Below are 27,739 nucleotides of genomic sequence, written 5' to 3' on the forward strand. Positions count from 1 at the left end.
CAGATCCTGAACATCACTTTGGCGACGTCTCCTTGTTAGAGAAACAGTCGACTGTCCTTTGAGAAAAGTGATCCAGATTTTCTTTAGATATCTTTTACCTCAATTAATTTTCTTTCCTACCGTTTGAAATACTCTGCCTTCCTTTCCAGCACAGTCATGATAAAGATTCCAAGGATGCATACCTTTGCATTGAAGTGTAAACATGGGGAACAAGAGAGAGTACATCAGCAGCTGCATAAATCATCATGTCCCTGGTCAGAGGCCTCCTGTTCCAGTATCGTTGATCTCTCCTGGAAAATTAAAGAATGATGAAGATTAACAAATGCAACAGCAAATAAAAAAATTGAGAAAAAAAAACTCTGTAATGACCTTAATGGGAAAATTACTAAAAAAAACTCTAACATACAAATAGTAGAATATTTCTAATTGACTATAGTGTGTTAAGGATTGACTGAGAATCGAAAAAAGTGAAGGATGAAATATCTTTGAAAACAGTAAATGCCGTAAGAATCTAAAATCACCAAGATAATAAAAATGCATAAAATAACCTCTAATAAAAATTTACTTTGACTTTGCAAAAATTAAGAAATAGGATGGAATGACAGCAGAACATTACAAATTTCCTAACCAAACTAGCATGTATTTTTAATGAAATCAACTTTAAGCATTTGCACATCAACGGATAATGCCTCACCAATGAAATATGAAACTTTCGGCTTATTGGAGAAATTAATACTGAGTTATTCACCTGTATATTCCTTTCAAGGACTCCTTCATAGGGTTTGGTACAGCTCCATGAGCCAAGCACAAAGCATTAAGGGAAAGATTTTTTGCTTTGTGCACTGGCCTCCCAGTCTCCTGAAGCTGAAGGATGGCATGAGCCGCCTGAATAAGTAAATGATAAAACCAATCAGGATGACAAAAGCTCATACAATGCCAAATGGCCTCAACAGGAAGACATGCTCGTATTATTCACACATGGGAGTACCCAGCAGGGGGCAGGAGGTGGCAGCCACCCCCTCGTAGAAGCAAAAGTAAATTTATTTCAAAACGAAATTTTTGAACAAATTTTCTTTAAATCCAAGAAAAGTGATACAAGTAAAAAACATGTAATTAAAATAAAAATACTATTTTCCGAGCAAATAATTTTAAAAATTAATGAAGCGCTGTTAAAATTTGATTGAAATTTTGGTCTCATAACCTTTTCTGCGTAGCGACTTGAATGACCACAGCTTGCCCCCCCTCTCGTTTTGATCCTGGGTACGTCTCTGATTCACAAAGAACTCATTAAACACAAGAATCTTCATACAAGACAACATATTCACAATGAATACAAACTTAACTGATTTCAGAAACCAGTAGCTCAATAGCACAGCCAGGTTTCCGCACCTTAATTCATAAAAAATATATGAGTATTTACATTTTTATGATACAGAAGGATGGGAGGCACAAGCTGTGCAGTTATCCCATAGTTTAAAAAGAAGAAGCTAAAAATATCGAACCCTTCATCACTAAGGTAGCCTTTTGACATATTGAATCAAATTTTGCCCACAAGCACATAATAAAGTTTCACTAGACAGTTTAATCTAATTACTACAGTAGATTTATCATCACTCCGCTTCTTTTAATTTTAACATACAGTGAGTGAAATTGAACAATTTTCTACGCTCCTAAGAATGCATTCATTGTCAAATGTATTAATTGTTTAATACAGGAACAAAAGAAGCAGCACAAAGCAGAGCAATAGTGACCCAAGTAAACAACAAAACAGATTTACTTTGAATTTGAAATAATAAAAAGTTTGTGAAAAGGGGGAGTAGTTTTTAAGGATTTATTGTTCCACATAATTATTAATTATACCATTAAAAATTTACTACCTTAAAATAGCACAAACATACTAAAGTATGTGTAAGATGAATAGGAAAGGCTACATATAGAAAAATATATGACTAATGTTGAGCAAGTTATACGAAATTAAGGGTTAGATGCGCTACCCCCACTATCTTAAGGCTATTAAAAAATCAGCGATAAGATGGCATACATTAGGTAAAAAAGTAAATAAATAATTAAAGATAATGAATTTGGAGTACTTTTTGAATACACAAAATTGTAGGAATTAATAACCGTTGGTAAATTATACCTTTACATGATTGTGTACATATTTTTGTTATTATGGGTAATATTTTTACGGTCGTGGCGTGCATGTGAGGGATTGTTTTGCATTCCGTAGACTGGTGATTTGTCACCCCCTGCCAAATACCCTTGAGCTGGCTCGCAGGTTATTATGTAGATTTAGATACCGGAAGGTAAGAAAAAGGCAGTGACTTAGAGGCACTTGAAGGCGATATTACTCGCAAAATGAAAACAAAATTGCAGTAGGTACTCCGAAAAATTTCCCATTTTCGTTGTGATACAACTTACCTGTGTGTCGAACACGTTTTGAAGGGTGATGCCGAACTGATTGAAGAGGTTAATGCTGTCGTTCCGGCAGTCATGGATAACCTAGAACAAAAGAAAAGATATAAGATACAGTTCAAACAAGGTAATGCGGCTTTAAAAATTACAGATACAGATGATAAGGCGCAAAACATCATACCCTAACAGATTCAGCAATCGAAAAGAAATTTTAAAGATTTGTAAGAGCCTATCACAACTACAACAAGAAAATATTATTCCACGCCCGGGTAAACAAAGGAGTTAAAAATATACGGCCATTTTTCGCCCAGTCGATAAAAAATGGCAAAGAAGTTTTAGCGTCCTCATCCAGCCACTTCCACTTCATCAGAAATCGTATTTTCAGCAAAAAAATAAAAAGTCATTTCAATCAAGTACAGTGCAGTTACCTACGTAGGGATAGTCATGAGCTCATACTATTCGAACATGAAACAAGGTCTCGCCGAAAATTCAATATATTCTATGGATTCAAATTGCACAAGTAAAAAATCGCTCATCGGCAAAGAAATGTGTACCCTTTTAAGGCTATCATGAGAAACTTTAGGTCAATCACACATCAGACGAACGCAGACGCAGTAGTTGTGTAGGACGTCAAGGTTACACGAACCTTCTTAAAAGAAAACTTGAATTAGAGAAGAAAAGTCATTTTAGATGATCACAAGCCGGAAATCGATGCTATTTTCCCCAAGCATCGGAGGCGAACTTTCGGCTTCGTGGCTTTACTGAGATCAACTTTACTCACAAGGAATGTTGGTTGAATTAGAGCAATCCGTCACGAAAAAACTTTCCGGGAACCACACTAATAACGTTAATTCCTATTTTAATATACGGAATACTAATGAAAGAGACACTTTCAAAAATTTGGACCGGTGCCCATGAAATTGAGCAAGCACGGAGTAAACGGGAAATATTCGCAACATGTTAAGAAACACGCGACGAGAATAAAGCAATTCGATACCATGGAAGTGAAACACCTGAATGCTTAAAGCTTTCAAATAGGGAATACGATGGGAAATTGAGATTTTGGCCATACCCATCCTTCAATTTATCCCGGAAAAAAGTCATCACAGATTTTATTCCCATATGGATCAGTATTTCCGGGTTGCGTCATACGACATTTAAGGATACATCTTTTTATATTCCACTGACCAATTTTCACCCCAGCCAAATTAGTAGGGAACTGATATCTCAATTTAAAATAGTAAAAATAATCAAAATTTTCGTGCTATATATAACATACATCAATAACATAGCAGAACCTTAAGGAATGATGAGGATGGTATTCGAAATACATTTTATTTAAAGCGTGTAATCGGGTTTTACCAAATCCATGCCTTCTTATCGCCAAATACTAGAAAAGTCTGAATAGAGTGGATTGGAGCTATGGCGTAGACAGGACGATGTGTTGGAAAGGGGGGGGGGGCACGAAAGGGGTGTCAGTGGGATGGAACCCCCTTCTGGCGTGAATGTAAATCACATTTTGTGCTATTTAGGAAGTTAAAATTACACATTCGATGGGTCGTCGGGAAGATGTTTTGCTAAAAGATATCGGTGGGGTAGAATAAATTTGTTTTATAAATTAGTACTTTCTGCTAAAATTAATAGGTTTAGAGGGGCACGTGTCGCCTGTGGTCCCCGTGGCTACGCCACTGGATTGGAGCTCCCATGGATTCGACTACACGGACGTCAGACAAAAAAAGTTTTAAATTCGATCAAAAAGGCGCCTCTACCATTGAAAGGACCTCGATCCACCGTCCCAACTGAATTGCATGATAATTGACCGTTTTTCGTCTACACACTCAAGTTTTCTGAACTACAGGAGTGGGGAGCGGCGAACGGCAATTAAAGCTCTTGAAAAGTTCGATGGAAACTCCTTCTCCCAACGGAGGCAAACGCACGCATTTATTTTCCTCACAGTAGCTCCATACTATTATTAGCAAGAATGAAACCATCGTGTGCGAACGGGTTTTTCGGCCTGAGTAGAAGTCTTACGATAAAAACGATAGGGTAAAACCAAAGCTAAGCGATAGCCGATAGATAGAGATAACAGATAGCCGATGGGTAGAGACAGAATTGATATAGAAGATCATCTACGCTCAATCGAGTCCAAACTTACTGCAAAAAGTGGAGGACTAACCTAGCCAACAAATAATCCCGAGTCACCATAATTTAATCGCGATCGTTTTCAACACTGTGTGACCTAAGTATAAAAATTCCCGAAGAAAAGTCATTTGACTAGGAAGAGATCCGAACCCGAATCTCCAGAATTTCCGCCAAGTATCACTTGAAAGACAAAAGCATCTTAAACGGAATTTTCCGGATCCGGGAGATTTGGGTTCGAATCCCGGTCAAGCCTAATGAGGCATCTGGGTCCATATGCCAAAACCAAATTCAACGATGCATTAAAGGTGTTTTTCGTAAATTGGACCGAAATTGTACAATTTCCTGCCAATTTCAATCAAATAATCTTCCTATTTAAATAAATGTTTAAGGGTGACACATGAATCGCTAAAGAGTTTTGATAATGTTGAAAATTTATTCCAAACGGTCTGTACATTTTACTTGTCAGTATTATTTGAACAAATAATATCCTAAGGCGTGTTTTGAAGCAACTATAAAAATTCTTTACGCAGTTAATTCTTTTGGCATACCTTTTATGAGACATCGGTTACATGGGACTCATTTCCATAAATTTTTATCTGAATTTGGCTTAATCACAGGCTTAATGCCTTATTGACCAACTTACTGCCATGAATGTAGTTAATAACAGCATAAACATTGTATTGAAAAAAATATAATTAGTTTGCCAGATAATTAGTAGTTTAATAGATTAATACGGTAGCGAAATCGTTTAAGATTGATTAGTAGAATGACGAATTTGCCAACATTTAGTACAACCGAAAATGAAGATTTCCACACTGTTCAATATCCGCAAGACTTCTTGAATGCAATATACGCTTTCTTTTTTCATGGAATTGCGACGCTGAATTCGCCCGAGCCTTCCATATCTAACCAGGAAATATGACTTAAGTTGTCATGCAAATTAACTGAGCAATTGAATACATGCAATTTATCCCACTCACAGAACACATTGCAGCCCATCAACAACTAAGGAGTCGAATTCCACCCAAACTTACCGACAAACAAACAAACTTTCCGACAAATTTCTACAACGAGACGTCTAAAAAGGTTGCGTTAATTTTGCCCACGGCAATTTGTAACTGATTGGAAGGCTGCTCAATAGAGTGACGAGCAATTCTCACCATGCAGCCCAACGATAACTCAACGAAACTATCTCACTCGCAGTACATTTCATGAGAATAAATTCAAATCGACCGGTGGACTTTAGGTTTTCCGGCTCCAATGAGCAAGAATCTATACTGACGGAATCGCATTATCTCGCAAATCAGCTTTATCACTATATACTTCTCCTTTCCTTAATGCCAGTTTACAGGAAAAATTAGCAATGACATAACCGCAGGGAGAACTCAACGTGGGGTTACAGTTCCTTAAGGTCAAAAGCAGCGTTTGTCGTGAAATATCACGAATTCTGGCAAATTAACAGAAAAATTAGCTCAAGGATCGACCGATTTCAAGTGAAATTTCTTGAATTCACACGGTCGTAGTCCTTTATTTCAGCGCTTGTTCTATATTTATTTATTTCCATACCACCGAAAACAGCTCTTTACGGCCTTTTTCATCGGGGTTTATAACATGTTATCAATTTAACGTACACGAACAACCATGCCCTGGATAGGGGTAACTTGCCCAGGCGGGACACGAACCCACGACCCCCTGTTTGACAGACGAGGAGGACTTTACCCGCCGCCACCGAGGCCGGCGATATTTAACTGTAATCGTGAACCACAGAGGAAGAGATAACAGAATGAAAAATAACAGGGGTACTTTAAACAGCTCCAGACACGGTACCACAACAGCCAAGGAAAAAAATCTCAAATGAAATATAATGAGAGCGAAATTTTTTTATAGCTCCAAGAAAGGTAATAGATGGCATTTATTATGAGTTAATAATTCATTAATTCCCCACAGTTGTGCAGCTTAATTGTCGTTTATTATTTTATTTAAAATTTCGCCGATGTTTCTATGAAACGACGGCATTCACCGCTCAGAAAGTAGCGTAACCTTGCTTTATTGGAAGGTTGGGAGATTCGAGTCTCAAGAATATCATTCAACGGAGGAAGTTCTGATAAGGAACGCGAAGGCTTTAGCCGGCCCAAAACTTTGCCGAAGAGCAAGATAAATGAGATTGGACCAGAGCATTATGAAGCTTGGGTATGGAGAAGAATGAAGAAAAAGACCAGAGCGGAGAGAAAAACAAGCAAAGAAGTCAGTGATTGCAGAGACGGAAAGGGAATTGATCTGTAAGAGCAAACGTGGTTCAGTATGGGGTACGGGAATTCATTGACGGGTGGCGGGTTGTAGAAAATGGCACCGTAAGCACGAGGTAGGAATGCTGGGAAGGCCAGGGAGAGGAGAAATAACTAGGTGTTAGGAAGGCTTTGAGAACTTAGTAAAACCTTGAAGATATAGGACATCTTTTTCGGTAGAAATACAGTACCAAATTGACTGATACCGGATGGATAGCCAAGCGTATGGTCAATTTACACATAAGTAAAACTCAATCGTGTCAGGCGAAACATGATGGAACTCCTTCATGATGAATCAAAAAAGGAAAGACAATAGAAGGTTCCACAATTTAATAAATACTTTCTTATAAAGTATTAAAGTATTTATTAAATTGTAGCACCTGCCATTGTCTTTCCTTTTTTGATTAATCATAAGTAAAACTAATTGATAAAACTCACAAAAAATAGAAATATCTCTTAAACAAGCTATGCTCATTCACAACGTACTTATTTCATGACTGCAAAATATATTACTCGTGCGGGTAAACTTTCTCTCGGGAAAATTATTTTATAATAAATTTGACATTCGGCAGCCCCGAGGATGAGCCACGAATTGGAGCTCGAAACGTCGGCAGTAATGGAGTTTTTAAGCCGGTGGGAATCTCTAGAGAAGTTTGCCCACATAATTAACCGGGAAAGCATCAAATCTCATATTCATCATACGTTTTAATCATTTAACGTACATTCAAACCAAAATAGAATGACCTGTTACCATTAAATCTTGACCAAAATAAACTGTTTCGGCATACGCTGCATGTTAAGAATAACTTTTTACTGTGCACAAAATAAGCCGACTAAAGAGGATTTCCTCATGAAGTGATCCCCATCCTTGAGAATGTAGATACTCAAATCGAAGTCACCTTTATTACAACATTTTTTTTGAAAGACGACGAGGAGATCGAGAGGGCAAAACACATGAAGACCTACTAAAGGGCTTAATGAATAAATTCTTTCCCAGCATAACACACCGGTGATATCCTAGCACTACCAACAGATGGAGATTCTCATCGACCAAATGAAAAATATACATGGAGAAGTAATTATGATATTCTATGATCCCGATTAGCCAAGAAACGTATTTCGCAACGAGAAAATAAAGTTTACATTACTTCATTAAATTCTTACGATGAGAGAACTTGGACGCAGAGAAGTATGCACTACGAGCGAAGATCAGACCATGAGTTACCTCAATATACATGTCGTAACTGTTCTCAAGCTACAGTAATGATGAAGAAAACTTTTCCGGAGAGATATTGTGGAATAGCATATTAAGTTATACACAATGATATCGTATAGTTCGCTTAATTTTTACTTAACAAACTCTACTACACGCTTTCATTGGATTTCTATCATCATCATGCTTCTTGATGTTGATTGAACCAAATGACATTTGTAGCAGACAGGTTGACAGTACCTGATGATAACAGCAAACCAATTGAAACAGGTGTAATAGTTCGTGAAACTAAAATTAAAGGGACATTACGATATATTGATGCATCATTTCCATTAATGATTCCCGGAATTAGTTCATTTATTCATGTAAACTGCGCATGGTCACATTTGTTCCCCAAGTCAAGGTCGACACGACCTAAATCGCGATACTTATGAAGATCTGCGGACGGATGCTATGCGCCGAATCGATATACACCCTTGACCAAACCTTCCATTCATAACTGACACAGACTGAGACACATTTTGCGTCTCGCCAGCCGGATGAGGAAACGTATTAATTCAAGGTCACTCTTTCGCGAAAAGAAGCATAAGAACGTAATTATTTCCACGCAGGGAACCCGAGGTAGAAACGTACGCGGGGAAGGAAAACAGGGGATTTAACGTGAGGACAGTGGAGGGGAACTGGGATTAGCAAGGGGTGGAAGCGGGAGGTGTGACGTGGAAGGAATGCGAGCGTCGGGAACAGGGCCAGTGGCTAATGAAGCTCTGGAGAAAGGGGAGGGGGGCACAACTGCCCAACGTCTGAGACACGCTGACACCCTCCTGTCTACCTACGGGTCCGGGGCCTTGAAGCGTAAGGTATATCCACCCAATGTTCCGATAACATTTATTTACCATAGCATTCTACCGATTACGGCATGTTTGCATAGTATACTCTTTACTGCAAAGTATATTGATCATACTTTGACTCATTTAACGTTCATTCAAACCAAAATAGTACGTCCTGTTACCATTAACTTAAGACCGAAATAAACTGTTTCGACATGCGCTGCTTGTTTAAACAGTTTTTTTACTGCACACGTAATCACCGATTTCTGAGGATTTTCCCCCGGAATTGATCCCCATACTTGAGAATGCGGATGTTCAAATCGAAGACACCTTTATTACACTTAAGTTTAATAAGTAATTACAATTTTTCTTAATTATATAACCAGGGTAATGCGCAAGTACTTATTTCAATATAGAAAGATTTCACTCCATCACGCTTGAATCTGAAGAATTATATTTAAGTACTGTTCTGACAGTCTACCCTCCCTTAATGGACTTCCCTCTTTAATTCATGATAACGCCCTCTGCCTTTCATTCTACCTGAAAATCCTATTCTCTACCTTCGTTTACCCAACACTCTACCCTCTAACACTTTTTTCAACACTCCCTGCCCGCTAAGTGTTCGCTCCATCCATACCTTCTGTCTCCTCCATAATTCATCTAGAATCTGCCTCTCCTCACCCACCATGCCCAGTCCCGATAACATGAGCCAAAATAAATAAACTCACTCACTCAGTGATTTAAACCTAATATCGATTAGGATAGGTGAGGTTAGAGCTCACCCCAGACTTAGCCTCAAGCGTCTGAATATCACACATTCAAGGCGGAGGGTCATTTTCCTGGCCACCTCGCACTACGAGGATATGTTACTGGGGTGTCCGAAGGCTTCTACCAGGACTTGAACCCGAAACGCTTCGAACAGGAGCCAAGCGCTCTATCCACTAGACGACCAAACTCTACAAAAAAATGCGAAGGGTTTTTCCAGTGAAGCCTTTGGACACCCCCATATAAAATCCTCCAAATACGAGGCGGCTCAGGAAAAGGAACTGGTCCCCCTCCCCTGAATATGTGACACGCCTGTTGCTACGTCTGGGGCCAGCTCTACACACCATTCCAAACTAACTTTTGGGTTGAGTCTGTATGAAAATACCATGGCCTTATATTGTAATCCGAAACGTCTAGAAATAAGGCGTGCAGGGGTCGCGACCTCCCTCCGACTAATATAATTTCGTTAGTTTCAAATAAAAGATCTTTCAATACGTAGTACGTATTTGTTTTATTATTTATTATGTTTAACTAACACCCAAATCAATAGGGAGAGTTGGCGTTACCACATGAATTTAATTACTACGAATAAATTATACCTTAAAAAGTTTTTTGTGCATTGAGCTAGTTTCCTGAGCGTTTCCAATAATCCGGCTATTCCACAGCTATACACGAGTCGGATTACCTAGATTGCACCGAAAATGAAAGTTTACAAATATTCCATGTGTCTCCCCAAAATTCGATGATACATTTGGGAGAGCCGGGTACGAATCCCGGTCCAGACAAATCATTTTTCTCCAGGAGAAATTGAGAATTTTAGCAAGAACTTGCAAGTGACTCCGTTCATGTACTCTTTCGGCTGGCTATTCCTTGGATTTTTCCTAGAATAATTATAATGCATGGCTATAGAACTATTTTGCAAAATATCAACACTCCGTTTTCTGGAAGCCCTTTCACTCGCAGTTTTATGCAATTTCATTTGTATGAAATTTATGCATCAATCGATAAGCGATATAATCCGAAAGGTTGGTAGGGGTAGGTGAGGATAGAGCTCACCCCAGGCTAAGTCACAGGGGTGTGAATTTTCTACACATTCAAGGCAAGGGGGGCATTTCCTTTCCCAGGGCCACCTCGCATATCGAGGATTTTTGCATGAGGTTTCATACCCTGAGGGCTTAATTCAGGGTATGAAATCCGGACCCTTGAATCAGAATCCAAGCGCTTAACTCATTAGGCTGCTACTTTTGTCCTCCTGCGGCGTTAATACTCTTCATAATCTTTATGGTATACTATATGGATGTGGATAATTATTTTTCTCCTCGTAAAAGACTCAGACAGTGAGTGGGTTAGCACTAAATGTTTCGATATTACAGGTACTTTGACTTGTTTTTTGCCTGAGGATCACAAATTGTGTGCGTTAAAGATTCATACTTTTTATTGTCTCATTATTAGCGTTGGGACTAATCTGAATCGGACTTACGTAACGCGCTGTCATCGTAGACTTTCATTTCCGCGTCCCTATCCTATTGTTTATTATGTATGAATTAGAAAGAAACAGTGAAAACAAGAAGAGATCAAATCGAAAAAGGACAAACATATCCAATCGAAGGATATTACAATTATCAAAATTTAATTTAATTAACAATTCAATGGACAATCAAAAACTCGGTGGTATTTTCCGCCAATCAAACATCAAAATACTATTTAAGCATACCGGGACTAGCCACTCGCACTATCAAAATACTAGTTTTATTCAACACTTCTTTGTGATTACAGCAAGGAATTTAATTTTTAAGCAAAATTTAAACTTTTACTCCGATATATCTGCCTATCTGAAGAATATAAGTGAATTTTTGCGTTTTTCTTCCAGTATCAAGTAGAAGCAGGAGAATATTCATAGAAAATAAAGGAATATAACTCAAGAAAATAATGTTGTACATCATAATTATTTGTTTCTTATATTCCCTATAGATTCTTATACTTTTTATTGTTCTATTACTAGCGTTCGGAAAACTCTTCATCGGACTTGCGTAACGCGATGACATCGTAGACCTCCCATCCCCACGTTCCAATCTCATTGTTTATCAAGTATAAATGAGAAAGAAACATCTATGAAAACTGGATTGGTCATCAAATCGAAAAGGGACAAACGAACACAATAACAGGCACTTCGAACTATAAAAAATAATTTAACGGACAGTAAAAAACACACCGTGCGCAGTGGAATTTTTTTCAATTAAAAAATTAAAAGTACTCGTTTGTTTTAACACTTTTATGTTTTAAAATTATTTCGTTTAAATTTAATATTTAAATTTTTTTAAACATTTACGCCGATGGTCTATCTGACCAATAAAACTGAATATTTGCGAGCATTTTCTTCCAGTATCCAGTAGAAGCAGAAGCGCACTTACAGACAATAAAGGTCGGCGACCAACATAGCTCAAGAACGTAATGGAAACTGCGATAAAAAAAGACGGGGAGGGAACGCGAGGGTTGGGGTGGGGATCGAGAGAGAATGAGGGGGAGGGGTGGAAGGTAAGGGGCCAGGATTGATGGTGCATGAAAGGCATGGGGAAGTCCTCAGGGATTCGAAGCCTTCAGAGTATTCCCCGAAGACCACCCATTCCCGCATTCAACCCTCATAGAACACGCAGAAAACAGAGTGGCATTGCGGCTCTTAAACATATCGCGGCTTTATTTATATAGATGAGTTCCACGCGAGACGCACTAGGGCTACATAGATAACTCAAAAATTTCCCCAGTAGGGTGAGTTCACAGGTATCGTGAGACATACCACTGCTTCACCAATGGTAGTTTATCGTGACATTTAACCCAGGGTTGCCCATCAAATATCAAACTGAAATTCTAGGAATTCTAAGGAACTATAGACTTTCCGGGCTAGTTCAGCAAATTTCCTGATAATTTACAGATTGCTTGGTGATACCAGACAATAAATAATTTACAGGCTATTCGTCTTCACGGGGGATTAAAAATTTGATAAAAGCAGTTATATGTTAATCTAGAAACAAATCTAAACCATTCAGCCACGCATCCATTACAATAGACTTGTCTTCTACGAGATTTTAATTGCCCATTGGCAAAAATCTATTGCGATGGACATAAACCAAATGATATAATGCAAGAAAAAAGCTAAAGTTCTTTACATGGGGGTACCATTATAGTTTCGATTGGCATGGGGACCAACTTCTTACCCTACCCTGCTAGGCTCTTATTGTTAGTCTATTATAATGGACATAAACAAAAATATTTAAAGAAAATAAAGTCACCAGAAATAAAAGTCGAAGTGTTTTTAACAAGTATCCCCTAGTCCATAGTAAACATAAAACAGCGAAAAATAAGTTCCAGTAAAATGCATAAAAACATATGTTGCTGAAAGAGTTAGAAACATGACCATTTAAAAACAAATTTAGACACCATGGGAGCACCACATAATCGACTAGCTGAGCATGGGGTGCTCAAGCAAGGAAAATATACTAATGTAGAAGAGGACGAGGAAAAATAAATTTTTGACTCCTGAGTAAATTTGTAGAATTTTGCAGAGTAATTTGTAGAGATACATTCTGAACTTTCCCTGACATTTAACGAATCTTCAAACACAAAGAAATTTGACGACTTTCCAGGATTTCAATAGAAGACTTAACTAGACAACTGGTGATAATGAATTTGTTTACAGATGAAAAAATAAATTTCCCGCGATGAAACATAAGGGGAAAAATGCAGCTTGCAACCCAGTGTCAAATAATGAAATCAGACAGTGATGTACACAAGTTATCAGATTCTTTACGGGAAAGGCGATTTGTCACACATAGCTCGAGGCGTAGAAGACGGTTGAAGAAAATGAATGATCAGTTTTAGTTCAACAAATACATTGAAGTCAAGCAGGATTATTTTGGCAAAAAACCTCATGTAAAACGTACAAGGGAAAATTACACCGGATATGGCCTCACCAAATTATATCAATGAGATGTAAAACTGAAAACGTACGGAAATCAACATCATGGCTATCCATGAGCTGGTCGCAGCTAGGGGTCCCGTAAAGTCATTTCCAAGAACAAGAAAAATACGAATATTTTAAAATCTGAACTGAAAGATTAAAGGGTGAAAGTTACCTATTCTCAAGGAACACCAATCATGCCGGCTTGAAACTTTGGGACCTATTCGGAGTGAGAAAGTCATACATTTAGGGTGGGAGGATCGGTACCTGTAACAGTGCCAACTGCTCCTTCTCAAATGAAGTTCTGAGCCATGAGAATCGCACCTCGTAGAACTAACCGAACTAACCATGCGCATGGGCGGAGTTTTGAGGAGGCCAGGGGCAGCCCGGCCTCCCAACTTAAATGGTAATTTGTCCCAAAAAGTACGGAGCCTATGCATACATATTTACCTATACATATAGATCCAAGCACAATGAAAATAAAAACATCAAAAGTTAAAATACATTTAAGTCTTAGATTGTTCTTAAAACGATGTTTTCCGAGACTAATTTAAAGAAAACATAAAACTCACAACTTCGCCATGACCACGTGAGAGACCTTCTCAGAGAAAAACCTGAAGGGATTATTATTAGTCCAACCCTGTACTCAACAGTATACCACAAATCTCACAGGGAATATCTATCTTCAAGGCATAAACATCTATGTTAAATGGACATGGTATCGGGTTCAAATCCGAGTAAAGTCAAAGGACACCTCAATAAAAAAGTAATCCTTGCCGTAAGAGACGGCGCAGAGGTGTAACAGGCAAGCTGCACTAAAACTGTTGGAAATTCATATTTGGCCTAGTCTGGAGGGATTTCTACTATCAATTATCTGTACTTTATTGACGTTGAAGTACTGAGGGAGTGAGAAAAAAAAGATCGTACACATGCAAAATAGGAGAATATAATGTTGTCAAATGCCAGGTGAGTGAGCGCTTAAATTATTTGGTATCCAAATGAATGCAGTAAATACAAAGGATACCAAAATATATACATAGTACGATAATTGTCTTGAAAGCTAATGGAGTTTCCAGATAAAATTTTTCCATGGTATGAAGATTAGGCCTCTACAGAAAGGTTTTTAAAGATTATCACATGAGCACTTACGTGTCACTCGTTCCTCCGGGAATAAAGAGACAGTTTCATTTTTAGAGGAAAAACAGCCTTAATTTCTAATATATTCAACCCATTTAGATTTGATAAAGTGGAATTTCAGCATAATGAATACAATTTCACGTTCCCACGATTATATTATAATTTGCCTTAATTTCTCTGCTGCTTAAGTTTCATTTGGCTTTAAAATATAAAAATAGGTATCTCCGGGGTCACATGAGAGAAGATTTCATTAAAAGTTAAGATTAATTCTAGTACCAGGCTTACCAATTCTACGCATGAAAGAATAATGAGAGTATGGGCATAATTATTTGAAAATGCATACCTATAAGTTTTGCGAAACGACACCAATGACGTACAGGAATTATCCCACGCCTTCATTTCACTGACGATTGCAATTAATAAACGTTCTCGTATCGCTACCGCCGAAATCTTCGAATTTCTTCACTCGTCATTAGGATATAGGCCTCACATCATCCATCAAAGTCTCAGCAACCGTCGAACAAAACAAAGGAAATACACTTCACCCTTCACTACATATGAGAACTGGAGCGGTGAACTCATGGCATGGATGACGTTAGATTTAGAATACGTCCAAAAATAGTCCCTCGCATCGCTATAGTTCCCGAGCGAATAGGAAGCACAGTCATACAAGAGGCTTACGGTTGTACCCAATTCAGAGTTTTTATGATTTCCAGCACCCTAATTATGTAACTGTGAGAAGGGTGAGAGCGATGTCGTTGCCAGGGGCAACGCGATTCCCACGACGGAAGGTGATAGCAGCGATTATGAAACCGTGATCGCTCTCTTTATCACGCTGCCAGCGTCATCGGCCTATCACGTTCGAAACCCATGGTGATAAGCATATGCTGACATAAAAACGAGCACTAAATGCATATATTAGGAAAAAATTATTGTTTATTTAATTTAAAAATGCCCCATAATCGATTAAAAACCAATGAAATCCTTAATTATTTCTACTGGAGTGCTCTCTTGACATTATTAGTTGTCCACGTTGTTCAATTGTTATATGCGCACGGTAGTGAACTTTATTGAGCTGCTTTATTTCCACACAACAACTTGGAAAGTACTGCTAATTGAAGTACATCCGTGATTCAAACGTCAATTACTTTATATCGCAGTTTAATTATCAACATTTGCCAAGTACGTTCTCCAACATGTCAACATCGTTAAACTCAACTGATTTGGGCGTTACTTCTTGGATCGTTGAAATGTTCATGGTGAAACAAAACTCAGAACTATTCCACAAACTTTTATTTTAACAGTCAGGTTAGTCTTGATAATGACGGTATAAACGTCGAAAGTAGTAGGCTGTTAAAATAAAAGTTTGTGGAATAGTACTGAGTTTTGTTTCACCATGAACATCGTTAAACTCCTTTTCGATTTTTTAATCATCATAAATCAACTATTAACTACTTACATTCAAATCGATAGCGCGATTACACTTCCATTATCATTTCAACATTAATTAGTTTCAATCCAAGGTCACGACTTTTCGGCCATTCTCTACGATATAGTAAATATAATGACTGCAGCATCTCCCGGCGAGCATTAGCATAATGGATTACGTTATCACACATCGGAAAGTAATACTACACTTTTCCAATAACTTTACCATTATACGAGTACTTTATCATACTATTATCTATTGGCGAAGCGAAGTACTTAGCTTTGAATTGCATCCATTTTATGTTTTCGTTGTTTGTTATTGTTATTTCAAAGACTCCGCAGACGACGCATTCTCGGACAAAGATGTGTCGAAGGATTTCATTGGCTCTTCAGATTTATCAATGATACCAACCTCACGCGCTCGTACCTATATGTTACGCGCGATGACGGTGGCTTACATGATCGCGCGATACAGCGGAACGTGATAGAAGAACGTGATGGTCATCTATCGCCGTCGTCGCTGTCACATTTACATAATTGAGGTGCAGGTATATAAAATACCCGCTGAAGCTCAAGAAGGGATTTAAAGCTCAAATATATTCTTACTACATACATGAATTGAAAATTCAATGATTGAAAAATCGTCGCATTATTAAATAGTACCAAACAATACCAATCTGTTTAAACACTAGATTTAACACAAAAGCAAATAGATTAGCACCAGCTGCAGCTTACAATTTGTTCCTTTAAATTCTTACACACCTAAATAAAGTCACTTTAGTATACTAGCTGCCAATCTAGTAAACATTGAGCAAAAGCAGGTCCGCGCTTGTAAGTCCAATAAATGTCCTATCATCAACTGAGCCTTGTACGTACACTGGTACGAATGTCATTAATGACGAAATAAACAAAAATATACTCAAAATAGAGTACCTATTTAAGGTTTCACCGGTATTATTAGCGAATTATATAAAAAACATTCACCGAATGGAGTAGACAAGAATTATCATTATCCTTCATCATCATCGGCAATCAACGGTTAAACCTGGGTTTATGCGGAAGCCGTCATACAATAGTTTATGTAGTTCTGCTCACAGCTGCGTACCGCTATTTTCAGATCCCTTTCCTTTATTCAGTGCAGCATCGGCCCAAACCTCCTAGTAACATCCACAAAACATTGTTCTCTACCTTTCCCTTCCGGGGTTACCAACCGTCCTAGCATCTATCACGGTATCATCACCCTCGCACTCATGCAGCGACAGCTTTCAATAGGGTAGTTCAAGAGAACGAAGAGCACTTCATCAAAGAGAACGAAAGGCATTGATTGCGATTCGTTACCCACCAATAGTGCATTCATAACATAAAAACTATTTGGTTTTAGAAATACCGGTTTAGACGAATGGCAATGGTCAATTCTATCCTCATTAGAAAAAGGACAGTTTGGCGCCCATGCGATGCCACTCCACGTGACGTCACAGGGACCTAGTTTCTATACGAGAAGATAGAAGTTTTACAACGTCTGAGATTACCAATGCATGCATGAGGCACACAGCTCAGGGAAACACGTGTTAATAATCACCTATTAAAACTGGCTAAGGTCGGAAAGTTTTCTTCGTTTGATAAGGTATTAATAATCCTTATTTAAGCCAAGCGCTACCAGCTAGCATGGTACTTGGCTACCTGCTAGCATCCTGCGACGTATCAGCGCTCAAAGCCTCGCCCCAAGGTCACCTCACTTGCGGCACCGGGAACCAGAACGTCGTCACACGGAGATTTCCCGGCATTCCTACTTAGCCGTCGCATTTTCGCGCGCTTGAAAATTTTCAATTTTCATTTAATCGCTAAAAATAGATATCGTCATTTAAAAATCTAAAAGCGTGAAATACGTACTCCAGGAGTAATAATATTTCGATTTAGGCAATAAAAAATAATAGGAAACCACCCTATTATAAATTCTATTGGATGGCCGCTGATGCATGCACAATCGAGAAACATACGACCGTGATATTAATACATTACATCCATGAATAGATAGAAAATATTCAATACAACAGCAGGAGAATGAGAGAATTCTCTATACCTCAAATTGAACGTCTTTTTAGAACTTACAGGGAGAATATTCATTTTGGATCCTGCAATATGTTCTGCGCTGTTTATAGAAGAGGAAGCAGTATGAATAATTCGCAAACCTGAAAATTCGTAGCGAGAAAACCGATAATTTGCATCTACCTTTCGTTAACCTTAATTAGCAATTCAAGGATTGGTTTGACGTAACTCCTCACTAAACTATAACATCAGCTAATCTTTTAATACCTCCATACTTCTTCTCTTTCACATTATTGATAACTTAACACGTACCTCAACCTTTTAAAATTATCTTCCAACCTTTCTCAGCTCTCTATTCCCCTGACACTCACCTCAACAGCAACAAGTTATGCGAAAAATCTACAGAGAAAAAAATCATTCGAATGATTTTTTCTGTGAATTTTTCGCACAATTTGTGCATTGCGGGTGACTCCAGTCACAGTTATAACCGTGCCTAGTCCCGGTATACTTAAAACTAAGCGACTAAGTTAACTTTCATACACCTTTAGCCTTATTCACGAAGCGAGCAAACTCATTAAACTAAACGACTCCTACATTATCCAAAGTGTGAGTTAATCATTAGTTCAAAAATTATTTAGGCACGCTGAATAAATTAGGTGTCATCATATTGAACTTCATACAAAGGATAAGAATGCGCATTACCATATGATCCGCGCTCGTTAAGTGATAACGCGGAGCATATTTCTCAGAGACGACGACGACGCAGGAGCGGGTTGTAATCACCCAAATCCCGCGGGAGGAGAATAAAGAACGAGTCCCCCATGAATATTGAGAGCCCTCTTTAACGAGTGAGTTCGCTATCCCATTAGCGGTGATAGGAAAAAAAAGGCATTCGAGAGGGGAGATGCCGAAAATGGGGATGCCGAGACTACAAAGCGTGAGTGTCATCATTTTATCGAGTCGTAAAGACGTCATGTATCGTACCGAAAAAAGAAATATGTTCCAGATGATTTTCCACCCATCACGGTCGCTATTCTTAATTCGCTATTCTTTATTGTAACCGTCACTATGCTGCGTCATGCAGAATTAGGGCTCCCACTCTAACTAAATTATAAAATTCACGGTTTTTTCCAGGTTTTCACGGTCTGTGGATGAGGTATTTTAGACAGAAATGTTGATCACGTGACAATCATCGGCCGCACATTGACTGAAAATTTAACAAACGCGACAGACGCCGTGAATGAAAACACAGCAACGACAATACTATCACTTATGACGTCACCTATCGTTAGCAAAATGCAGGGCCTGGTTGTGAGTGGGGAAATGGAAGGAGCAGGGTGGCAGGGAAGTGAAGAAGTGTCTGATTTTTCGCCAGGGTTACTTTACCGGTTACCAGTCTTCCAATCACAGGCTTAAGGTCAATGCGTCGCCATGGCTCATGGACCAATAACTGCACTTCGAATGCACGTGTGCAGAGAAATGCGTGGACAGCGTCTGCACGTGACTCGGCCTTGAAACATGATCCAAACATCGATTTTCCTTTTCATCTGTCAATGGTAGTTCTACAATCTAGTTTGAGAGATTTTTAAGGTTTTATGACGAAATTCGAGGCTTTTTCCAGGTTTTTTCACGGTAGACTAAATTCATGGCTTATTCACGGTTTTAAGGTTTTCACGGTTGAGTGGGAACCCTGAGAATAGGGTACCTGTAATTCATGGATGAAGAAAATAGTCTAACGATGAGTTGGCAAAACTTCGATGAAATACCCTGCGACGATTTTTAAGTAAGCATTTCTAACAGTTTGGAAAAAAAGGTGACAACTCGAGCACAAAATCGGTCGAATAGCAAAAAACCTCCATTTAACGAAAGCAAAAATTTCATTGGGCTGAAATTCAATAAATACACATCTGCGCCTTTAAATAATCACAATGATATCAGTTTATGGACTGACGATGTATTCCTTGCATTCATCAATTCTTAAAAATTCTCTTCAACTAAAAGGTTGAAGATCAATTTTTAATTCAGCCATCCGTCCCTTTTCTTTATCCTCTTCTCATTGCTTAGTCCACCGTTACTGCCCAAAATTTTCCCTGGTTGTCCTACAACTTCCTCCAAGTAATTTCTTAGTATCCCTTAACCTAAATGGTCACTTGAATGTAATGTTTAGGGAATAAGAAATGGGAAGAATTTGTGGAGATAGCCAAGAAGATTAATTCATGTTGAGGAGAAACGGGAGGGAGGAAACGGTTTCCGAAAAAATATAGATTTAGGAGTCGCCTATGTGGAAGTATAAAAAATTTTACCCACACATAAAAAAGGTAAGAGGTGATCATCACGAAGTGAAGAGATGTACGAATAATCGTGATACCATCAAAGGCTATGCTTAGAATATCCGTTGAATAAAAATTGCAGGTACATACTTAACCTCAAGTTTTTACGTTGTAGGCAGATTGTATACATAGATAAATATTGATACATAAAGAGTTAAATTTTATATACAAATCCAAAAAAAATAATGTAGAGAAAATCAATATCGGAACAATATCAGCTCCTAAACACTGAAGCTAATTAGAATGAATATTGGAAGAGAAACAGAAGGTTTCGAGTACGAAATATTACGAAATAAATCGACGAGAATTTCTTTGTAATAAAGGCGGAAGAAATGGCAGAAAGCGGTCAAGATTCTTTCTCTCTCAACGCCGTCATGCGTACCCAGTACGCTTCCTGAACTTCTGTATCTTATATTTTTTCTCTCTCACATATTGTACTTTGAATTAAAACTAATTACTCTGCTTTTTCTTTCCAATAAAATATTCATAGAAATTTTAGGCCTTAAGTTTTTTTTTAAATGGTTCGATGAAATTCCGTTTTAAATCAGCGAGTTGACGAATTCGGTCTTAAATATCAACGCCTTTCTTCTACTGTACTATCTAGAAAACTGCTGCCTATTCGGCTAGTGAGACGTCAAGATGGGTCAGCTACTTTGGCTTGAGATACGATATCTTCCTTATAAGCTTACTGCCTTCCCTCTGTCTTTTCCTGGTGTGTCATCACCTCGAGCGGAAGTGTGTTTGGTCCACCTCGTTAAATCCTAAGCGTCCTAAGCGAAGGGGCCATGTGCTTCGCTCTGCATTTATTTTTTTCTTCTTTTGTGGACAGCAATCAACAAAGATAAGGTTCCTTCTACACAGTCAGCATATTCCAGGACCCCTCGGAGATAATTTTCTCGTCTCTCGATGGAGCTCCGAAGCCACGCGTTTCAGTCCAGTACTACCATTCATACTGTGTGGTGCTCTTTCAGACAATGTGTTGAAATCCTCGTCGGGTGTAATTCCTGTGTGTGGCTATTTTTATTAATAATTGGGGATCCTACGCAATGGGAATAGTATTGAAAGGCTAAAAAGAGACTCAGACGTCTGTTTGTGTGTTAGGTTATGATAAATACATTGGTGAGGTGGATCTCAAGGACCTGTGATTACATTCGTACCTAATGGAAAGAAAACGCATAACAAGTGGTGTATGAAGTTATTTAGGAGACCATTGAATACCGCAGTCCTAAATTCTTATGTTATTCCCTGAGAAAACACACATAAAAAATTGGCCCACTTATAATTTCGCCTGCAGCTGGTCGAGGTAATATTTTTGTAAAGTACAACTCCAGTTTGGGCATGGCAGTCACTCCGTAGACAATTTAGTACCAAGAATCGCCGAATAAATTTCCTAAGGAGAATTCCTGCAGCTGGGAAGAAATCAAATACCCACAAGAAGTGTGCCGTTTGTGTCAAGAAAGGGAAAAGAAGAGACAGCGTGTACTGGTGTGAACAATGTGCAGTGAGCTTATGCATGGATTTCTTCAAATTATGTCACACAAAGCAGAATTACTAAGGTAAGGTCATTTGAATATTTATATATTGACTTTTGAAACAACAAAAAGCGAGTACCTATATGAAATGATTCGGTAATTGCCGGCCTCGGTGGCGGCGGGGTAAAGTGCCAAACAGAAGGTCGCGGGTTCGAGTCCCGCCTGGGTAGGTTGCCCCTATCCAGGGCATGGTTGTGTGTGATAGTTGTTGTTTCATGTTATACCCTCCGATGTAAAAGGCCTAGTGAGCTGTTTTCGGGGCGATGGAAATAAATAAAAAAATAAAATAAATAATAGAAAGTCAAAGAGAAAGAACTTTCAAGTAGGCGAAACGGATAATCCTTTCGAAAATATCCAATCGGTTGTGGAATTTTCAACCCCAACTCACTTAAGTACATCATGTACTTACACTTAAAAAATGCATGGAATTTTAGAGTTCTTGCAGCTTAATCGAAACAAAATTTAAATCTTTGAAAGCTGAAAACTTATTAATTAGTTTCAAGAACGAGATACATAAAACAATAAATATTTAATCAAATTGCTAGGAAAAAATCATCATATAGTAACGCATTATGTTACGCAGGTTTACAGTAATTTTCAACGATACCGATCGTATACTATGAAAGTTATACATTATTGAATGATAGTATGTCAAAATGGCGAAGTCATTTTAATCTCATCCTGTAGCTGGGATGGGATTTAATGAAATGCCCGCTGCGCTTGAGGGGTTAAGGCATGGGCCTTAGCAATTATTTCCTCTTAAATTGATTTTGTTTCATAAACGCGGAGAGAAAACATTATAAGATGATTCCAATACACATTAATCAAGGGATAAAAACTAAAAATAATTTAAATTAAATAGTTAACTCCTAGGTCAGCATGTAAAAAAATGCAGTCCTTTCTAACGGCTAATTCACTGTAACGCCCAATCCAAGCCCTCCACTTACATACACTATTATTCCTAATGGAGAAACTACTTCATTTAAGCTGAAACTCAAAAAGTCAATGAGCCTTTTTTATAAAAATATTTTTTCTTTTTTTTACGATAATTAGAAATTTTAATGACGACTGACAATACCCTGATTCATAAAAGCCCAGTCTAGATTTCTCTAATATAGTTTGAATGAACTATGTCATCGCGTTATATTTCTGCGTAAATATTTCGCCTTTTCAAGAAGAATCATATCATATGAATTTTGATCCAAATTCGAATAGATTTCGAGTAGTTATCTAACTAAAATCAAGACCGTTACGGTAAAAATAGGACACTGGCAATAAACAATTCGAAAATCTTCGTACAGAAGATAGTAAACCAAACTAAATCTATCGGGCACAATCACCATAAACCACAGTCATTTCTCCAACTGTAACCCTTAGTGGAGGAGCGTGGCAATGCTGGAAGAGTTGAAATATTTTTTCTCGTTCGAAAGTATACAATTCTGATAGTATATACGCATTGAGTGCGCAAAGACGGCTGATTTTCAAGTAAAACATAACAACGATGGAGCGGTCGGAGCCTTAAAAAGGCACAAAGTTAAAACATTTCCCCAGAACGAAGCCAAGTGGATTCCCACGGCGCTAATGCACTGCGTTTTATCGCTCTCAGCCCTAACAGTTCCATTAGGCAGAAATGGAAAATATGAAAAAAATGCACATAATAACGCCAAGTGAAAAAGGCAATTCAACCACACGACATACCTCCATCCCTAAAAGACGTGACCCGCAATGAAATAAGGCCACTCTCCCCAACCATACTCCGACTCGAATCCCTTGAAAATTCGGAGTGCGCGGCGCAAACCAATGAAATAAATGCACACACCACTCCTTACCCGCCTCCCGAGGTCCATATTCACGCTTAATCTTTCCAGAAGCCAGCCGACCGAGCAAGAGATGCACCTATTCGCAGCACGAAATAAAGATGGCGAGGAAAAGGAAAAGAAAAGAAGCCGAGGGACTAAAAAATTCATTCATATCCGTATCGAACATGGATCGGGCGGATTTGCGAAGCCAGAGAACAAGACTGTGTGAATAATAGATGCTACGACCGTCGCGTCCCCGTCCCGCCAATAGATTCTTATTGCCGCTTGAGATATACGAGCCGTTCGGGTCCATCCGTAACGTTTGAAAAGTGCGAGGGATTAATAACACTACCTAATGGATGTGCGATCTCTCACATCCAGCGTGAGGGAAGGGCGAACAAGAAAGGCCCTATATTCTTTTTAAGGTCTTGGGCTCCGAGGTGAAGTTATGCGACGCAGGGGAGGCAGTAGGATATACCCCTTGCACGCGGCTCCGGATGTTCCTCAAGAGTGGGGAGACGATATAACTCCCGCTGCATTAATATTGATGAACGACGACGTACGTAGCCTCGCGTTTACAGCGGACTTCTCTGTACCGGGCCCGGGTAATGTGCGTGGCCATGCCTTCTGTAGCTGCAGTAACGGCGATGGCCATTCCGTGTGCATTTCCAGTTCCCGTCCGCATAAAAGTACGTTCGTAAACACGGAAAGGACTCGAATTTGGGAGCCCCCGTGGCCCGAAATATGGGTGCATCCGGAAATAGCGTTCCAGCACACGTTCTCTCGTTACCACCGTAGACTTAAAACTTAAACTATTTGGTAAAATGATTTTAATCCATCAAAAAAATTGTTCAGGGGCATTGGATATGAGTAATTAAACCACATTTATGACAAGATCGAGGAACTTATTTTAAACAGTTAATGAGACATAAACATAAATATTTGAAGATCATTAAATGAAAATTTACTACCATAATGATAACGTAAACCGATTCAGGCGTATATATAGTGGAAATTCGACTTATTGAAATGAAAGGTAGAAGCCATCATATGGTACAAGACCCAGGCGAGTCTTGTGCCAAACGATGGCTCTGTGAGCTGAAACGCGTCGTACGCGTTGAATTATCGCGGAAAAGTGCAACTACCTTTCATTTTAATATTGGTATGGTATGGTATTTGGAAGAGGCGACCGACAGCTGAGGTCATTTGCGCCATGAGGAAAGGGTGTGGAAGGAAAGGTGGAGAGAAACCCGGAGTCGGCGTTAGCCTGCTCTTAACGAAAGGCGCCAAGGGGGCCACAGCTTAACGTCCCATCCGACGGACGGAGTGTTGCGCTTGAAATGTCCTCCACACAACATTCAAGCAGGGATCGGGCAGTCTCTGAAAATTCTCTGCCACTGCCGGGATTTGAACCCGAGCCCGCCGGGTGAGAAGCCAACACTCTAGCCACCACACCAACCCGATCCCCCATTTTAATATTCTATAATAATAATTAGCGTCTCATTATTTCGAAAGAATAAAATTTACATACTAAAATTCGTAACGATCAACTGTATTTCTTAAACCTTTGAGAACAAATGAATTTTTCTCCAAGTATGCAAACTTTTTAGGTGGATCTTACTATTAATATACGCGCATATCAGGAAGCAAAGGCAACTGTCGAAGTTAGGAAGCATAGAAACATCATGCATAACAATAGGGGAAAAGAATTATGAAGAGAAAATGATTGATTGAGAAGAGGGAATTTTCATTTTTTATATAAAATACTTTAAGTCGCAAAACGTCATAAAAAATAAAATAATACACAATTAATGGAATTTGAACATGGAAAATAAATACATGGCAAGTACACTGATGATATAGATCAGGTAAACAGAGAAAAATAAGAATCCATTCATGAAGTCCGCCAAATAATAGTAGTTTACGATTTTACATTTTAGACCAGCGTTCGCCAGGGAAAAGATAGTTTACAATGACGGCGAAACGAATGAATTACCTAACTATCTCTGGCCGTAAGTCTCATCAAAAAATTCATTTCCATACCCAGGAAAAGGATTAAGGTCGCCTTTTTGGGGCGCTGGAGGAGGAAGGAGCTTTGATTACTTTTCGCGGCACCTTGGTGGTACGCAACACCTCTCGTCGACAATGTCTCTGGCGTCTGACATGCGCAGACGAGTGCCTTTCAGATATTAATCAATTATTTTTTTAAATCGTTCGTCGATCCGGTGAAACAAAAACTTTGAGAACCACTTAAAAATTACCATCTTTCTCTTCTTTCTGAAATCACAGGAAGCAGCGCCACAGTCTATATCCTATGCCGACATTCATGAAAAGCATAGAAAAAACGTGATAAACGCAAGAACATCAATGTTTCATTCCATCGTACACAAGAAGGTCAAAAGTTTAGAAACTTGAGTATTTATCAATATTTATTTATTGAAGCCTGAACACTCGATAAATATTCAGGAAACTACATATACTTCAATATAGGTTTCATTAAAGCCTGAATTACACGATTATTTTTTCCATCCCTTTCGGGGGACCGCTCCAGCGATCGTTCCGATGACAGAGTAAAATACGCAAACATATTGGGTCAAAATGACCCACTCGGGCGTAATAGGGTTTCAGGATTGGTCGGGCATGATAGTGTTAAACACCTAGACTCCTAAAAATGACGTCCTTGCATTCAAACTAGAATAACATTGAGAATATCAAGAAGATAACTTGGTGTTTACATAGTTATTTAGACGAATTTCCACCTAGTCAAGTCTAGCACCACTGAGTTTATCCCAAGTGTCCACACAGCCAATGAAAGCGAAACCTTTGGTGAGACCTCAGGAATCCCTATGATGGTAGACTGTGTACATATGGAGTCCAGCAACAAGATCTGGAGACGTAATCGAACTCATTCCACGGCGGTTAACGCATTCGCCTCCAGTTTCCATACACGAACACTCGCTCCATAGCAGGCTTCTCCCCACGACGCGACGAGTTCTTCACCGTGTAACCCGCTTAAAATCGACAGACCAATCGTTTTCCGATGAGCTCACAGACTAAACGGTACAGTCGACTTTAAAACTGCTCCATATGAAATCATTTTGACGATTGCTTCACGAAACTAAAGCGCAAAATAACTCACTTTGTAATGTTCCGCAAAACTTTATTATTCCGACCCTCGGTTTCAACGATTGTCAAGGGAATGATAATGACCATCTAGTGGTTGAAACCCGGAGTCGGAATAATACCGTTCTGTGGAACATTAAAATATACCAGAGGTATGGCTCTGTCAGCCGAAACACGTCGTACGCATTAAAATATCGAGGAAAAGAGCTACCAGCTTTTATTTAAACTCGAACTTCCACCATATAACGCCTGAATCTGTTGAACTTATTAGAAAGTTACTTATTTTGCACTATAGACATGTGCTTCCACCAAGTGAAGCCTGAACACTCGATACATATTCAGGAAACTACATATACTTCAGTCTAGGTTTCATTAAAGCCTGAATTACATGATTATTTTTTCCATCCCTTTCGAGGGACCGCTCCAGCGATCGCTCCGATGACAGCGGAAAAATGACCGTTTCTTGCGATCATGTTCAGCGGTAGCTCGAGGGATGGGCTTTCCATCCTTTTTTACATCACTGGGCACGTCCCTTTTTCCGGTCGCTGAAACCATCCTTGGCACCTCCCTTCAGCCAATCTAAACGCACTGCAGCTAACAGCGCACAGTGGGCGGAAATCGAAAAAAGTGTGACAAAACCCTAAATTTTCACTATTTTTTTGGTAAACAAAAATGGTACAGTCCGATAGAATAATGTCCAAGGATTAAGGAACTATGGCAATTTCAATATTTGGTTCACCCA

At 38.9% G+C, this 27,739-nt stretch overlaps 1 protein-coding gene across 1 annotated transcript in view; it reads right to left on the minus strand.

Annotated features, from left to right (window-relative positions):
* The window catches only part of LOC124166405 (egalitarian protein homolog), a 141,635-nt gene that overhangs the window by 13,709 nt on the left and 100,187 nt on the right, over window positions 1-27,739 (minus strand). The window contains exons 5-7 of the mRNA XM_046543929.1: window positions 2,422-2,502; window positions 749-885; window positions 183-290 (exon numbers count right to left, since the gene is read on the minus strand). Coding sequence (XP_046399885.1) covers window positions 183-290; window positions 749-885; window positions 2,422-2,502 — 326 coding nt within the window. The remainder of the gene's footprint in view (window positions 1-182; window positions 291-748; window positions 886-2,421; window positions 2,503-27,739) is intronic.

This window comes from Ischnura elegans, chromosome 10 (assembly GCF_921293095.1).
Source record: "Ischnura elegans chromosome 10, ioIscEleg1.1, whole genome shotgun sequence".
NCBI classification, from domain to species: Eukaryota; Metazoa; Arthropoda; class Insecta; order Odonata; family Coenagrionidae; genus Ischnura; species Ischnura elegans.